Here is a 16774-nt window from a genome sequence, read left to right as displayed (position 1 = left end):
TATTTAGCTAGCAAAAACATATTATATATATATATTTCAGTTTTATTAATGAAAATTCACAATTTAAATTTGCATATAATTTAGATTTTTTAATTAATCTATTTAATTACATTAAAAAAAATTAATTTTATTATTTAATATACTAAAAAAAATACAAAAATCAATGCCGACTCACGATATGAGACATTGAATATATACAAAGTCTTTCCAAGGGAGGCGTTGTAGGTACTCCACAATGACTTCCAGGGGGAGACGTTGAATATCTACAAAGTCTCCCCATGTCATCGTAGGGCCACTTATGATGGCTCCTCCAACAACGTCTCCCCTTGGGGGAGACATTAAATGTCTACAATGTCTCTCCCATATAGCCATTAAACTCCTATTTTGTTGTGGTGAAATGAAATCCTTCTTCATCAACTTAATTTTTAACTCCCAATCCGCTTCCTTCAATTTCCATAATTGACCAAGAACTGTCTTCAGAAAGCCTCGGCTGAAATATTTGTCAATACACAATTGACCCATCAAACACAGTCTTCCCACTTCTTCCTTCAATCCAGTTTCAATTTCCCAATCTTCATTATCAGTTATGGTGAGATCCATCGTTCTTAGCAACAAATCTTCCATCTTGGAACGCAAGAATCTGCAAGCAATTCCAGAGGCTCTTCTCGTGAGAGAGAGAGAGAGAGAGCATAAACCCTAGTAGAGCTTCTGATTGCTTATTATTATTTATAACATCTATCTTTATATACATCCATTGAGAATTTTTTTTAACAATAAAGTTTTTGAGTTTAAAAAACAAAAGCAATTAAGTCCTTCTAATTATATTTTTGACAAAATTCTAATTTTTTTTTATAGATTTCCTTTTTTTTTATTTTAAAAAGTAATTTATTCATTTGGTATTACCCTCATTTTTTCAATAATGCTCATATGATACCATGTATTTTAAAATCATACCTATTTGGTACCCTAGAATCAGATTTGATAAATAAAATTATATCAATATGACCAAACTACCATCAGTTATATGTAATTAAGTAATTAAATTTGAATTGGAAACTCATATATATAATTGAGAGCAGTTTGATTAAATTAGCACAATTTTATTAATTAAATTTGAGTTTAGAGTACCAAATATGTAGGATTTCAAAATACATGGTACCAAATATGTACAATTTCAAAATAAAATGTACCAAATGAGCATTATTGTAAACAAATAATATCAAAACGATACTTTTGAAAAATACAGGTACCAAATAGTTACCTATATTTTTTAAAAAAAGCAATAAAAATTTAATTGTTAGCATTTATAGAATTTAGATTATCACTAACCACACTAGCTAAATCATCTTTACTTTTTTTATATAGCTAAAATAACTAAAATGTAACTTATAGTCGGCTAAGCTTCTATGACCCTTTTTTAACTTCTACAATTAAAGAAATCATTTTGGAGATGTTTGGATAAAAAAAATAAAAAATAATTATTTAATTCAAAAGTCCTTTTGGCTAGCTTCTCCCAAAAATACTTTTGAGAAACTATTTTTTAAATTAGAAAAAAATTCATAATTCTTAATATACTCATAAAAAATCTTTTTTTATTGATATCCAAACACTTTCAAAAGTTTTTTTCACTAAAAAAGATAATTATATTATAGTTATCAAAACTGAAAAAATAAGTCAAAGTTTTTACTTATTTTATGATTTTAGCCATAAGCAAAAGTAGAAGCTTAGAGCATCTCCAATGGAATGCCAAAAAGATAGTGCAATGCTATATTTAACACATCTTACAAAAAATATAACTCCAATGGTGTTCTAAAAAGTATGCCATATTTGACACATGCTAAAAGTTGTGCCAAATTTGGCACAAAATATAACATGTGCCAAATTTGACACATAAATAAATGCTATTTTTTTATTTACCATATTGCCACTAATTATTATAATTGAGTAGTTGACAATTAATGACTAACTATATACTATTTTTTATTTATTTTTTAATGACAAATTTCTTGGAGTACATAATTTGGATAATAAAAAATAATAAAAATATTAATTTTTGTATGTTCTCAATAAGTATTAAATGAATTATTGACTTTTTTTTTTATGTTAATTTGCTTCTTGTGCATTGGAGCACAATTGCAATGCCAAATATAGTATTAACTCATTTTTTGTGCTAAGTTCAACACAAAATTTACATCTTGGACATGATCTTAGCTAAACATGGTTGTACTTCTCCAAGGGTTAGTCATATTTCAGCCATTTTAACTTTGACCTTTTTGACTCTCTAAATGTAGAGAACTCCATGGCTAGCTAAATTAGATTTTATCATTATTATTACTATTTTATTGTTATTTTAATAGGGAAATTTCACTATTTATGCATAATAGTGTGTCTAATTACTAAATAATACCAGCACTTTTCACTTTTTCAAATTGGTGCTAAATTTTCACCAAGTACCAAAAATACCCCTCTCATTTTTTCCCACCCAAAATTTTTCCCCCACAAACTCTCTCACTCTCTCTCTCTCTCTCTCTCTTTGTTGCTCTCAAACCCCGAAAACCCAAACTGAAAGCCAAATCCCGAATCGATCTCACCCTCTCTCTTTCTCTTCTCCCACGTCGGCCACCGTCACAACCCACGAAGCTCGAAAACCCACGGCAGGCACGAAGCTCGAAACCCACGAACCCATCAATTTTAAGGTAAATTCTTGAACCCTCGTGATGATTATTGTTGTTTTAATCTCTTTGAATCTGGTGGTGTAGAATGGGTATGGAAATTCTTAGGACTGGGTTTTTCTCTGGTTTTTCCAATGGGGCTCAATGGGTTCAACGTAACCTCGATATGAGCTCGATGGGATGAAACATTAGCCTAACATCCAGTTAGATTAGAGCTCAATAGAGATTGATAGGGATCGATAGAAGTTCGAGATAAGCTCGATAGGTGCCGAAGATGAATTCTCGATGGGGTATGGTTAGACTCGATAATAGCTCGATGGTCACTATAGATTGTAGTTTGATGGAAGCTCAATGGGTAGGTGGTTAGGCTCGATAGGAGACTCGATGGGGCCTACAGTTAGGAGCTCGATATAAGCTCGACAGGAAACTAATTGGTTAGGCTCGATAAGCTCGATAGTTGCTCGATTATTCTTATTAAGGTAGATTATATTTTGTTATATAAGTTAGCTCGATATGAGCTCGATTGTGTCTTGATACTAGTAATCAATAAGATCGATAGAACTCGACAGAAGCTCGATAAACCTGTTTATTATAGATGCTTGATGAATTTTTTTTGAATTTTTTCCAGATTCTGTTTTCTTACTAATTTTTTTTTCATGTGTTGTTGCAAATGCCTAAGTTGCTTGTTCTGTTTAGTGATCACTTTCCTGGTTGAGTCACATATCGGGGTAGTAGCACTTTAAAGAACATTAAGAGTAGGTTTGTGTAGCTTGGGCTGATAGAAAGGGCTAAGAAATCCCCTTTCAAAAAGTTTTTTTTGGCTTCGGAGTTAAATTTCTTAGGAGTTTCGGTGCATCAGCTGCTTTTGAGGAAAATTTCCAGTACTAAAGAAGATGAGGTGCATTTCTTTCTGGGTTCGAAGTCTTGTAGATTTGACATGAGAGAGTTTGCCCTGGTGACGGGGTTAAATTTCAGTCGCTTCCCATCACAAGAAGAGTTGGAGGAGCGTAATCTCAACGAACGCTTGATAACAAATTATTTCAATGATGCTGAGAAAGTACAACTCTCACAGGTGAACAATGCTTTCAAGACTTCTACTGATGTGGAAGATGTGTACAAGCTTGGTCTTTGTTTGTTGGTTGAGGGGGTTCTAAATTTCATTGAGGGAAAGTTGCATATATGGCGAGTTATTCTGAAGATGGTTGAGGATGTAGACTACTTTTTCAGCTATCCATGGGGGAAGTACTCTTATGGGAGGCTTTTACAGTCTTGTAAGAAGGACATGGTGAAGCAAAATGCCAACTATGACAACAAGAAGGATGCCAAGGTGCAGCAAGAGTCCAAGCACATTATGTATTTTTATGCCCCAGCCTTATAGCATTGGGCATATAAGGCTATTCAGCAGCTTGCGACTGAGTTTGTTGTGAGCTTGGGAAACATGGTCACGAGGATGCTTAGTTGGTCGCATCGAAAGAATAAGGATTTCACCAAGTCTGTCATCTCACCGATGTTATCGAAGAAGAATGTAAGTTATATTTGATTGACATTAAACAATTATTTTTATGTATATGCTTATCTTTTATGATTATTTGACTTAACCAAATGTTTTATGATGTTAGAATTTGATCGTCCTTCCGATGTTGAAGCCTCGGCCACTAGAAAAGGACTATTATTTATCGTTGACAGAGCGAGATCTTCCCCTTTATCTCGGGCTTGGCCAGGATCCCAGGGAGGATGATGAGGAGGAGGATGCGACTTTTGAGAAAGTCACTGAGATAGTTTCTCAGGAATCCAAGGTAGTGAAGATATTTGATGATGCTATCTTGGAGGAGGAGGAGGTTATAGGTCCCACCCTCCTGTTGCCCCAACCCCAGCCCCAGCCTCAGCCCTTGTGGTAGCCGAGTTGATCAAGCGGTTGGACAAAGTCGAGGGTCGACAGGAGACCCTCCTGAAGAACCAGTCAGTGATCCTGGATGCAATTAGTCAGATACTAGCATTTATTAAGAAGAGACCGAGGGGCTCCAAGGAAGATTCAGACTCAGAGTCACTGAATATTCCTCTAGACTATGTTGATGATCCAACCACGCCTCCGACCATCATTGTGACACCTAATGCTGCGACTCTGGGAGTTGTTATTGTCAACCCTTAGGATGTTGCTGGGGTTCGATTTCAGAGGACTAGATGCCAAAGGCGCAAGCCACATTGGTTTAAGGAATACACGGATCTCACGAGGAAAAGACCTCGCACTGATGCAGCTGCACTAGAAGAAGAGGCTACATAGGAGGCTACACAGGTGTTGGACCCTCTCAAGAAGCCAGATCGCAAACAGTATAGGACAGTGTCCAAGTGGCTGCTTGGAGACATCCCCAACAAGACCCCGAGGGATGTAAAGACTGGGAATCACAGTTCAACATGGTTTCTGACGTGGAAGTCACCCCAGTCGTGGTTCAATGATGGGGAAAAGACCTTGCATTGATGCAGCTGCATTAGAAGAGGAGGCTACACAGGTGTTGGACCCTCTCAAGAAGCCATATCGCAAACAATATAGGACAGTGTCCAAGTGGCTGCTTGGAGACATCCCCAACAAGACCCTGAGGGATGTAAAGACTGGGAATCACAGTCCAGCGTGGTTTCTGACGTGGAAGAAACCCGAGTCGTGGCTCAATGATGGGGTAAGCCATTTATACCTAATGTTAAGAAATTAGGTTTTGTTTTCAATTTTACAAGTTCTGTTTTTATTTACTCGATAAAAGCTCGATGAGAGGTTACATTGGATTGATATGGCTCGATAGTGGCTTGATGGGGTGTTAAACTAGGACTGTTGTTTACTATTTGAGATTAGCTCGATAGTAGATCGATGGTGGTATTGAACTAGGGTTGTTGTTTACTATTTGAGATTAGCTCTATGTGAGCTCGATGAAGCTCGATAGTAGATCGATGGGGGTGTTGAACTAGGGTTGTTGAATACTGTTTGAGATTAGCTCGATGGAGCTCGATAGTATATTGATGGGGGTGTTGTAGGGCTATTGTTTACTGTCTGAGATTAGCTCGATAGTAGATCGATAGGGGTGTTAAACTAGGGCTATTTTTTACTGTTTAAGATTAGCTCAATGGGGACTCGATGGAGCTCGATAGTAGATCGATGGGGGTGTTGTAGGGTTATTTTTTACTGTCTGAGAATAGCTCGATGGGGCTTGATATGGACTCGATAAGCTCGATGTTTAGTTCGATATAAGCTCGATAGTGCTCGATTATGACTCAATGTATTCGTTTATGCACTATTTTTTAGCCATTTATGATGGTCTTTGCTAATTTTTTATACCGTACTCTCTTTGTAGCATATTTATGCGGCACAACACATGCTTCGTATGCGTCGCAAGTATTTTCCCAACACATATCACCAGAATGCTGTTGTGATGAACATTTATATCTCACAAGTGATACCTCCCCAATATGATTAGTATAGGAAAATTGCTAACAAAACAAAGTACACGTGGGATTTTGACGTTATGTCAATGTTGACCAACATTGAGCATCAATTTCTGGCATCAGAGGGAGGAGTTGAGAATGTATATTGGTGCCAGAACTATGAACAACAACATTGGTTTGCCATTGAGGCTGCTATTTCTAGTTGGACTCTCACTGTTTATGATTCAGACATCTCGGTGATTAGTGATGCAAAGATGGAGGAAATTATGAATCCATGGTGCTTTTTGCTTCCTTCTCTGTTGATGTAGAGTAAACTGTTCACTGATAGCTTGATGTTGAAGATTCCTGCAGCATGAAAGAGGTTGCATCAGTTCACATGGTGTCGCAAACAGAAACATGAGCTCACTCAATCAAAGAGAAGGTAACAAACATCATCTTCATACTATATTTGTTTCTAAGTAAAATTATATTACTGTACACTTAATGTTTATATATATTTTTTACAGTGGAGATTGTGGTGTATATGCTGTCAAGCATATTGAGCATCTCATGGCTGGCCTTCCTTTGGAAACCATCTCCGATGAAAATATAGAGGTGTTCAGGAACAAGTGGACCATAGACTTGTGGTATCAAAATTTGTTACATTGATGATTGTATATATACAGGGTCTTTACATGTGCAGTTTTTTGTTTTAGGGTTCAATTATTCACATTTTTTTGTAACTTTCATATGGTTGTTATCGAGCTATATCGAACATTATTGAACTAATATTGAGCTATATCGAACTGCTATCAAACTAATATCGAGCTTTAATTGAGCAATATCATTTTCATATCCATTATCTAGCTGTTGTCAAACTAATATTGAGCCATATCAAACCATTATCGAACTACTATCGAGTTTTATCGAACCATTATCGAACTAATATCGAGCTAAGATTTGAAGTCAGTTTAGAAGCTAAGTTAACAACCATATTATCGAGTTCATATCAAGCTACTATTGAGTTAACATCGAGTTCATGTCGAGCTACAATTGAGCTCATCGAGTTTACATCGAGCTTAACATAACTTTTAAGAAAAATAAAAGAAAAAAGAAGGGAAAACAAGCTACGTTATTAATACAACAAGTCCAAATGGGAAAAAAAAATTTATAGCATGGCTTTGCATGTAGCCCTGTTGTGGCCAAGACCACCACACATACTACACTTACGCTCTTTGCGTATGATTTCACCATTCGTTGGAGTGCGGTTTGTCTTCCTTCTTCCCACCTTTTTCTTCTTCGGCCGACCAACTGGTTATTTCTCAATGGGAACCGCAACTTGCATTTTCTCTATGTTCTCGGGAACTTCCCAATCGTCCTCGTTGCCAGTTGGGTAAATTGTTTCTTTGTAAGACTCCCTCCACATCTCAATAGTGCAATATGGGGAACACAGTGAGCAAATGTTGACACCGCGTAGGATGGCTACAGTCACACCATGAACACAAGGGTAACCCATTATTTGAAACATGCCACAAGAGCATGATTTGGTCATCAAATTCACCTCACCATCACCTTCTGGGTCTACCACATGAAATTTTAACTGTCCAAGAGGGTGGACTTTCAAGTACCTTGCATCATCCGTAAAGCTTGAGACATATTTCTCATATATGTTGCTAATTTGGATGTGCACTTGTCTACCTCATCCCGACGCGCAGCAAACCATGACTGAATTGTGAAACGAGTGAATTCTACAAAAGTAGTGACTGGGAAGGTTCTTGCGTCTCGAGTTTTATTGTTGAAGCTTTCAACGTAGTTGCTTGTCCTTACATTGTATCGATTCCCAGGAAAGTAAGCACGAGTCCACTTATCGAAGCCAACACCCTCGAGATATTGAGTTATGTCAGGATCCATTTGCTTTATATTGTTGAGGAACCTGTGAAATTTTGACTTCCGAAATGCATATGCTGCATTCTACATCTTCTTGTGGAAGTGATCAGTCTTGAACTTAGCGATTACATTCATACTTATGTGATGGTAGCATGCACCGTGGTAGGTATCAGGGAAGACCAACTCAAGAGCATGAATAATGCTAGCATGCCTGTCTGATACAAAAGCCTGATTATCAACAACTCCAATGACTTCCTTAAATTTCATCATGAAATACTTCTAAGAATTATGATTCTCACTGTCCACAATCGCGAATGCAATTGGATAAATGTGGTTATTCACATCCAATGCAACAACACACAACATGTGGGCACCATACCTTGACTTCAAGAAAGTGTTGTCGACACATATAACAGGACGACATGATGTAAATCCCCTTCTACAAACTCCAAGTAAGAAGAAACAGTAAATAAAGTGATCGTCCTCTGTGACAAAATTAGTTATTGTACCTGTATTGTTTTACTGCAGCATTATAAGTAAGAAGGTAACTTGGAGTACGATTCTTCATATGTCCCCCTAACATAACCGAGTGCCTTCTCTGTGCATCTCCAAACCTTCATATAACTCATATCGATCCCAAAATTATTCTTCATGTCCTCATTTATGCTGTTTGTCAGGTAGCTAGTGCCATCAGTAACACATTTGTTCTTGATAGGATGCCCAATGACCCAAGGTGCTGCTTGACGGTGGTGTTTCTGTCGCAATTCTAGTGAGCAAGTATGTACACTATTATAAACAGTGATCTCAAACATCTCCGATTGCACTACTTTTTTTCCCTTTATTCTTCAACCACGATCAGGATCCTTGCAGGTGATATACAATACATCAGTACTAGACTTCTTAACCATAAACTCAAAATTATTCTTCATTGCGAAGAGAGCCGCTTTGGTTTTCAATTCCATCTTGTTCTCAAAAGTCTTCCCAAGGTGTAGTTCTCCTAACAATACACCAGATGAGGGTGTTTCAGATCGACTAGAAGCCATGATATCCTCTTTTGTAAACATGGGAGCACTACATCTTCTGTGATCTTCTATTGAACATATTGGAAGGTTCCCTGTATTGTTATATTCTGTTCCACCAGGACGAATAGAGCTGGTGCTAGGTGTTCGACGTCCTTGACTTGGTTGGTTTGCCCGTGCAATAGGACGTACTAGCTGTTCTTGTACTTGTTCGACTTGCAAATCAACAGACATGTCAATCGTCACTTTTGCACTATAATATGCCTCTGAATCGTATCATGAGTTCTCATTATGTTTAGCTACTGGATCTTCATTCACGTAGGGGTCGTACTCGTACTGGTTGTCCCTCAGGTCACCAATAAGACCTCCTAAAGTACTCGATGCTCCCTCAGGTCCGGGAGTGGAATATGGATCTGCAATGACAATATTCTTAACAAGAGTGACACACAAGGCTAACCTTTCTTTAGATGTTACTCCTAAGAATACATGAACACCAAGATCACTTTCAACATGGCCGAGTGTAAACGGTTGGTCGCCGCATGTGTAAGGAACCTCCAATTTCAACCCATACACTTGTTTATCAACTTTAAGTTCCTTGTGCAATATGTCAAGAAGTTGCAAGTATGTTATAGTATCCTCCATTGGTATCACCATGCATTGAGGGTCCTTGAAAATCCACTTATTCCCTTGTAACTCCCAAACACCATTGTAGGATACAAAAACGTAGACAATGGAACCTGTGTTGGAAAAAAACATAGAAATTGTTAAAAAAAATTATCAATTTTTCACAAAGTCATGAAAAAAGATTATTATCGAGCTTTATTGAGCTTCAATCAAACTCTATCGAGTTACCATTGAGCTCTCATTGAGAGCTTATCGAGTTCTTATCGAGCTAAAAGTTCTTAAACGAAACATAAACCTAACCAAAACCTTCATCGAACCCTTATCGAGCTCCTATCGAGCACATATCGAGAAAACAACTACCGAACCCTTATCGAGTTGTCATCGAGCACAATCAAGCAACAAAGCCTAAAACTATCGAGCTATAATCAAACTATATCGAGTAGCATCGAGCTCATAAAAGAACCTTCTTCTACATACTATCGAGCCCATATTGAACCGCTATTGAGCTCTTATCGAGTAAAAAAGTTGCAGAAAATCCAGAAAAACGCAGATCGCGGAATCTCTCTAAAAAAACCCAAAAAACACACTAATATAGGCTCAAATCTGTTCGAAATAGCAAAAAAAAAAAATGTAAACAAACAATACCCAACACATAAAATGAACAATCTTCTTACCCATAGTTTTTCTCCTCAAAAAACCCTCAAAATGGATGTCTCCTTTGATATTGGTGACTTCACAGAGATAGTGAAGATGACTAACAATGATTTCGGCAAGAAAATCATACAAATTTCGTGGGTTTTAGGGAGGTTTTCGTGAGAATGAGAGAGAGAGGAGGAGAGAGAAGAGAGAGGAAGATAATGTTTTAGGATTCTTAATATAACGGGAGATGTATTTTGGGTATGAGATGAATGTTTAACATCAAATTGAAAAGATTAATAGTGTTAAGATATTTTAGTAATATTAGACATTATTAAGTATGAATAGTGAAATTTCCCTTTTGATAAAAGTTATATTTATGTAACTAAAGCATGTTACATAAAAAATATTAAATTATTCAATAGCTAGCTATAATAGAGAGTGTGATGTGAGGTGTTAAGTTGAAAAATGATTGTTAATCTTTTTTTAAAGCCATTTTAACTAAAAAAAAATATGATTGGAGTTGCTCTTAGGAATTAAATTGCTAATTTTTTTTCCCTCAAAAACTGAATTGCCAAAAAAAAACTTTAGGAAATAATCCTCATTATTGAAACCCCCCGTACAACTCTTCAGCACTGTCTCTTTCGCTTCCCTATATTCTCTCATATACGTTAAAAAAAAAAGAAGTCTTGGAATCCCCCAACTTGCCACAGTTCCACCTCTTCCACTTCTTGATATATATATATATATATATATGTAACATAACAAAATAAAATAGAATATATTATTTTTATTAGTCCTGATCATCCCTGTTCTGCATGCACTACATATTCTCTTGCTTTAGATTTACTTGTAATGTGTGTTCTATAACATTGATATTACATTACTAGCTAGAAATAGAGAATGGAAGTTGGGGAATGCTTAAACGAGTTGGTAAGCAATTCTAACCGCAAAGTATCATGGAGTCCACTTTTTGGACCATACTCTTTCATAAATATTTCTTGTGGAAAGGAAGAAATGGATGATCTTCAACACACCTGGAAAAACATGCTTGAGGTGGCTGTAGTCATCAGAACTGTACACAATCTGTACAAAGGTAATAATTCTATATCTCACAATCTTTTCATTTAAAAAACTCTCGTTTCTTGTGTTGTATTTCTATGTATATATATATATATATTAACAACTCCCTTTAATATTCGTATCTATTTTGGTATCTATTTTGGTATCTTTATTCAGCATGGAAGGGGTTGAAGCAACTGCTTAGCGTTACTATAACATCGCCTTATGCGGCTCAACTAGTTGAAATAAAAGAAAAACTAGGACCAAAGTACGACAAGTATGATGGATTTACAGTTAAGGTGATTGGAATCGATGAGCTGTAGGGTGGTAAAGAGGAAGATATATTAGTCTTATCCACGGTTACATCGAATTCTGATGGTTCAATTGACTTGCTTTCTGATCTTCACAGAGTTAATTTAGTATTTGCAAGTGCCAGGTAAAACAATTATGCTTATTACTGCATTATTTGACTGGTTAAATTGTATTTTCAACATAGAATTTGTGTGTCATTGCAGAAACTGTCTTTGGATTCTAGGAAATGAAAGAACATTGTTGGGAAGAGAGTCTATACGGAAATCTATTATAGATGATGCGAAGAAACGAAGGTGTTTTTTCAATGTAGAGGAAGACAAAGATTTGGCTGAATTCTTAATAGATGTTAAGAAAGAGCTCGGTGAATTGGATGAGTTGTTTGATGCTGATAGTTTTCTTTTCAAGAATGCTAAGTGGAAGGTACTATACTGATAAGTCTTTGCTGATGTTATTGAATCAATAGTTAAATCTAGCTGGTACGTGATTTTCCTTTCTTTTTTCTAATCAGGTTCTGTTCAGTGATAACTTCAAGAAATCATTCGAAAATATTAAGTCATCCCAAATGAGAAAGTTGGTTGTTAATATGTTACTGAGACTTGCAAATGGATGGAGACCAAAGAAGAGGAGCATCAACATAACATGTGATAAATCAAAGCAAAACTTGAAGCAATTTAAGGTTAAGTGCATGTATATTATTTGCTCAATTGACATAGTGCAGGAATACCGTTTCACTCAAGTCTTAAAGGTCTGGGATCTACTGCCACTGGTGGAAATTCAAGAACTGGTCAATCGTCTAGATACTACTGTCTTTCTTACATACTCTGACGATTTTATTAATCATTGCAAGGTTAAACATGTTGAGGGGTAAGTCTATTATCTACTACAGTGGAAATGTATATATACACACACAGAATTTTCTTAATGGTATATAAATATTTTGTTTGTTTGTAGGGATTTGGAAATTCCAATGAGCTGGGGGACCTCTTGTAAAATTGTTCGTTTTAAGAAATCTAGACCAGGAGGAGCAAAGTTAACTTCTAATAATAAAATAAGCTGTGATGATGTTAGTTTGTTGCAGATGAAATTCTATGCCTTGTCCTCATATATGGTGGATCAATTGCTCTCTAGCTGTGATGGTACAGAACTAGAATTGCCCTTTGAATTGACTAGCCAGGAAATGGAGATCATAAACTTTGACAAAAGCTCCTTTGTTCTTGGGAGGTCTGGTACTGGAAAATCTACTGTTATAGTAAGAAAGTTAGTTCAAAGAGAGCAGCTACATCATATAGCGTTGGAAGGTTTTCATGAGTTCAATGTGTGTCCATTAAATGAAAATATAATAGAAGATGATGAAAAGGTTAGCAAGACCAAGGAGAATTTTCTGCGTCAGATTTTTGTAACACTTAATCCTAGACTGTGTTACGCTGTCAAGCAACAAGTTTCGTGTTTGAAAAGGTGAGTAAAAGTTATACTAAAGATTAAAAAAAATCTTAATGCTACATGTCATTATTTGTATGTACCATAATGCAACTTTCTTGAAATTTCATGCCATCAATCTTAATTGCTGTAGCTGCTTCTTGATAACAACTGAGTTGGTATGTGAGTTGCTATTGTTACTTAGTGTATTATACTTAGTACTTACCACATAGATTTGTATAAACGAAGATATATATCTATATATAGAGAATCTAATTGTATCTATTTTAAATGTATAGATATGCTTATGGTGGGAACTCTATTGGAGATAGCAGCTTTGTTCCTTCAGACTATATCAATTTTATTCCAGATTCCTTTCTTGATCTTCCTCGAAAGGAATACCCTCTTGTTATAACATTTCAAAAGTTCCTCATGATGCTGGATGGAACAATAGGCAATTCATTTTTCAACAGATTCCCAGAAGCTAGAGGTCAATATTTCCGAAATGAAGGAAGTAGGGAGTCAATGACCTTAGAAAGTTTTATAAGAGTGAAAGAAGTTAATTTTGAAAAATTTAACTCATCTGATTGGCCTCACTTCAATATGGAGTTAACCAATGGTTTTGAACCATCTCAAGTATTCATAGAAATAATGTCACATCTGAAAGGTGGGTTGAAATCTGGGGATCTTTCTGATGGCAATCTCAGTCGGAAAGATTACATTTTGAAAAGTAACAGCAGAGTTTCAAATTTCAGCAAGGATGAAAGAAATAAAATATATGACATTTTTTTACTGTATGAGAAGTTAAAGATGGTTAATGGTGAATATGATTTGGCTGATCTGGTTTGTGATCTTCATCATCGATTCAAAGATGAAAGATATGAGGGAGACAAACTGGACTTTGTGTATATTGACGAGGTGCAGGATCTAACTATGGGACAGATTGCACTTTTTAAGTTTATATGCAAAAATGTGGATGATGGCTATGTTTTTTCTGGTGATACAGCACAAACAATTGCAAAGGGGATTGACTTTAGATTCGAGGATATACGCTGTCTTTTTTACAGGGAATTTGTACATGGGAAAGGAGAAAAAGGCCTTATCACAAACGTATTCCAATTGAGTCAGAACTTCAGAAGTCATGCTGGTGTATTGAACCTAGCTCAGAGTGTTACCAACCTTCTATATCATTTCTTTCTACTCTCAATTGATGTATTGAACCCTGAGACAAGTCTGATTAATGGGGAAACTCCACTGTTGGTTGAAGTACATGGCGAAAATAAGTTTGGTTCTATGTTCTGTAATGGTGGAGATGGTGGGAAATTTGTTGGTTTTGGAGCTGAGCAAGCCATCTTAGTCAGAGACGATAACATAAAGAATGAGCTTTTAAAGTATGTTGGAAAGCATGCTCTTGTTCTAACAATATCAGAGTGTAAAGGCCTTGAGTTTCAGGTGTTTATTAAGTCTTTTAACTTTGTGACATTTAACTATATTTGTCTAAACAAAAATATAGTTTTACTGAAACAAAATTTACCAACTTAGCTTTTTGTTGCTGCAGGATGTGTTGCTTTATAACTTTCTTTCTTCATCACCAATAAAAAATCAATGGAGAGTTATATACGAGTTTATGAAGGAGAACAGTATAATTTTACATGAAGTTCCTACATCTTTCCCTAGTGTCAATGAGGCCAAGCACCGCCTTCTTTGTTCTGAGTTAAAGCAACTATATGTTGCTGTTACTCGTACAAGGCAAAGGTTGTGGATTTTTGAGAATGAGCTCTCACATCCCATGTGTGACTATTGGAAGGAACAGAACATTGTTGAAGTTAGAGGGCTTGATAATTGTCTCATTAAGGAGATCCAAGTTGCAAGCAGCGTAGAAGAGTGGAGGTCACGAGGCATGAAGGTTATTAGAACATCATTATTATCAATACTGTTCTACTTTCAACTGTTATTTACTTTCTTCTATTGCTTTTAGGCTTGAAATGCTACCAATTTTGTTTACTGAATATAACTAATATATATCCTGTGTTGTTCTCAATGGATTGAACATTTTCTTTGATGGTTGTAACTATCTTATTAGATTTTTGATATTTTATTCTTATGCAGTTTTTTTATGCACAAAATTATGGGCCTGCCAGAATGTGCTTTGGTAGAGCAGGAGAAGAATTCTGGGAAAAAAGTGCTGAAGCGGCTGAGCTCCGCGCGGTTGCTTTGTGTATGAGAGGTTCAAATACTAAACTGGTTGATACATATCTCAGAAGGGCTGCTGAAATATTTGATTGCATTTGTATATATGAACAAGCTGCTCAATGTTATTATGATGCAAAAGAATACATAAAAGCAGGTATTTATTTACTATAATACACAAAGATATATTGCTAATTTATGTCCTTTCAAATTTCAGTTTAGTACTTGCTTTGTCTTCTTTTGTTTGGGACTAGTTATTTTAGCTTTCTTTTTGATACTATGCAACTTAGAGGTTGTCAAGGCAATCTTTCATATAGCTTTATGTCACTGGCACCTTGTGGAACCAGCATATATAGATAGATAGATACAAGTAGGAGCATTTTATAAATTGTGAATTTGTGATGATACTTGGAATAACCCTTCTGTTTTGATGGAAAGCTCCCCCAACCTTTTGCCTTATGGACTACACAAGAAAGCCCTTTCATTTTAGCCTTTAAACTGAGATTCTATATTAGCTTTGAATGAATTTAGCAAGCATTAAATTGGTGTTTTTATCTTCTATGTAAAGAGATCCTTCATTACTAGTTCTGACTGTTTTGTGTACTGTGACATGTCATCTCCAATTATTTATTTCTAATCAGAAGGTTAGAACCTTAAAGGCTAGTAAGTTTCTCTAATGGATTTTTGATAGAAATGTATTCTCTACCTTAATAGATTCACTTAATCATAGCCATCTACTTGCTGGTCTTTTTGCTCCAAAGGGCCTAGTTTTTCTAAGAAACTATATATTGTTAGAGTTATTATTTGAGGGCATTTTAGTCTTTTCTTAATTGTTGTTATTTTATAACTTTTTGCCTTATATAAAAGGCTTGATTAATTAGTTTTGTAACCGAGAACTTTTTTATCTCTATTTGGCAATACACTCTAGCATCCCTTTTTCTCTCTTCATCATTTTGCTATCTTTATTTGAGTTTTATGGGTTGTATCTTTGCATACTTATCATGGTATCAGAGCCATGTTTATGGAATTGAATTTCTTAAGCGTAACCATAGCTTTCGCGGGCATTTTAGTCTTTTCTTAATTATTTTTATTTTATATCTTTTTGCCTTATATAAAAGACTTGGCTAATTAGTTTTGTAACGTAGAACTCTTTTCTCTCTATTCGCCAATACACTCTAGCCTCCCTTTTCCTCTCTTTAATCATTTTGCTATTTCTATTTGAGTTTTATGGATTGTATCTTTGCATAATTATCATGGTATTATAACCATGTTTATGGAATTGAATTTCTTAAGCGTAACCATAGCTTTCGCGGGCATTTTAGTATTTTCTTAATTATTGTTATTTTATATCTTTTTGCCTTATATAAAAGGCTTGGCTAATTTGTTTTGTAACCTAAAACTCTTTTATCTCTATTTGGCAATACACTCTACTCTCTTTTTCTCTCTCTTCATCATTTTGCTATCTCTATTTGAGTTTTATGGATTGTATTTTTGAATAATTATCATATATTACATCCAGCCTTGAATTTGAGCCTCATTTCATATCAC

The 16774-nt window shown here is 35.7% G+C and overlaps 1 protein-coding gene across 1 annotated transcript; it reads left to right on the top strand.

The window, feature by feature from the left end:
* Window positions 1–11149: 11149 nt before the first annotated feature.
* LOC133825702 (uncharacterized) lies at window positions 11150–15421 on the top strand. The gene is made up of 9 exons (XM_062258610.1): window positions 11150–11342; window positions 11486–11627; window positions 11718–11744; window positions 11824–12040; window positions 12129–12484; window positions 12572–13075; window positions 13336–14488; window positions 14595–14942; window positions 15146–15421. Exons 1-9 carry the CDS (start codon window positions 11150–11152, stop codon window positions 15398–15400), a joined length of 3195 nt encoding a protein of 1064 aa, XP_062114594.1. The 3' UTR covers window positions 15401–15421.
* The last annotated feature ends 1353 nt before the right edge of the window (window positions 15422–16774 follow it).

The sequence above is a fragment of the Humulus lupulus genome, chromosome 3, assembly GCF_963169125.1.
Source record: "Humulus lupulus chromosome 3, drHumLupu1.1, whole genome shotgun sequence".
NCBI lineage: Eukaryota > Viridiplantae > Streptophyta > Magnoliopsida > Rosales > Cannabaceae > Humulus > Humulus lupulus.
Note: the sequence above shows the minus strand (reverse complement) of the source record. Positions and strands in the feature narration are given on the sequence as shown.

Coding starts and splice junctions, on each gene's coding strand:
- LOC133825702 (XM_062258610.1), top strand. CDS start 11,150: ATGGAAGTTGGGGAATGCTTAAACGAGTTGGTAAGCAATTCTAACCGC. Junction 11,628..11,717: donor GTGATTGGAATCGATGAGCT/GTAGGGTGGTAA, acceptor TGATCTTCACAG/AGTTAATTTAGTATTTGCAA. Junction 11,745..11,823: donor TTAGTATTTGCAAGTGCCAG/GTAAAACAATTA, acceptor GTGTCATTGCAG/AAACTGTCTTTGGATTCTAG.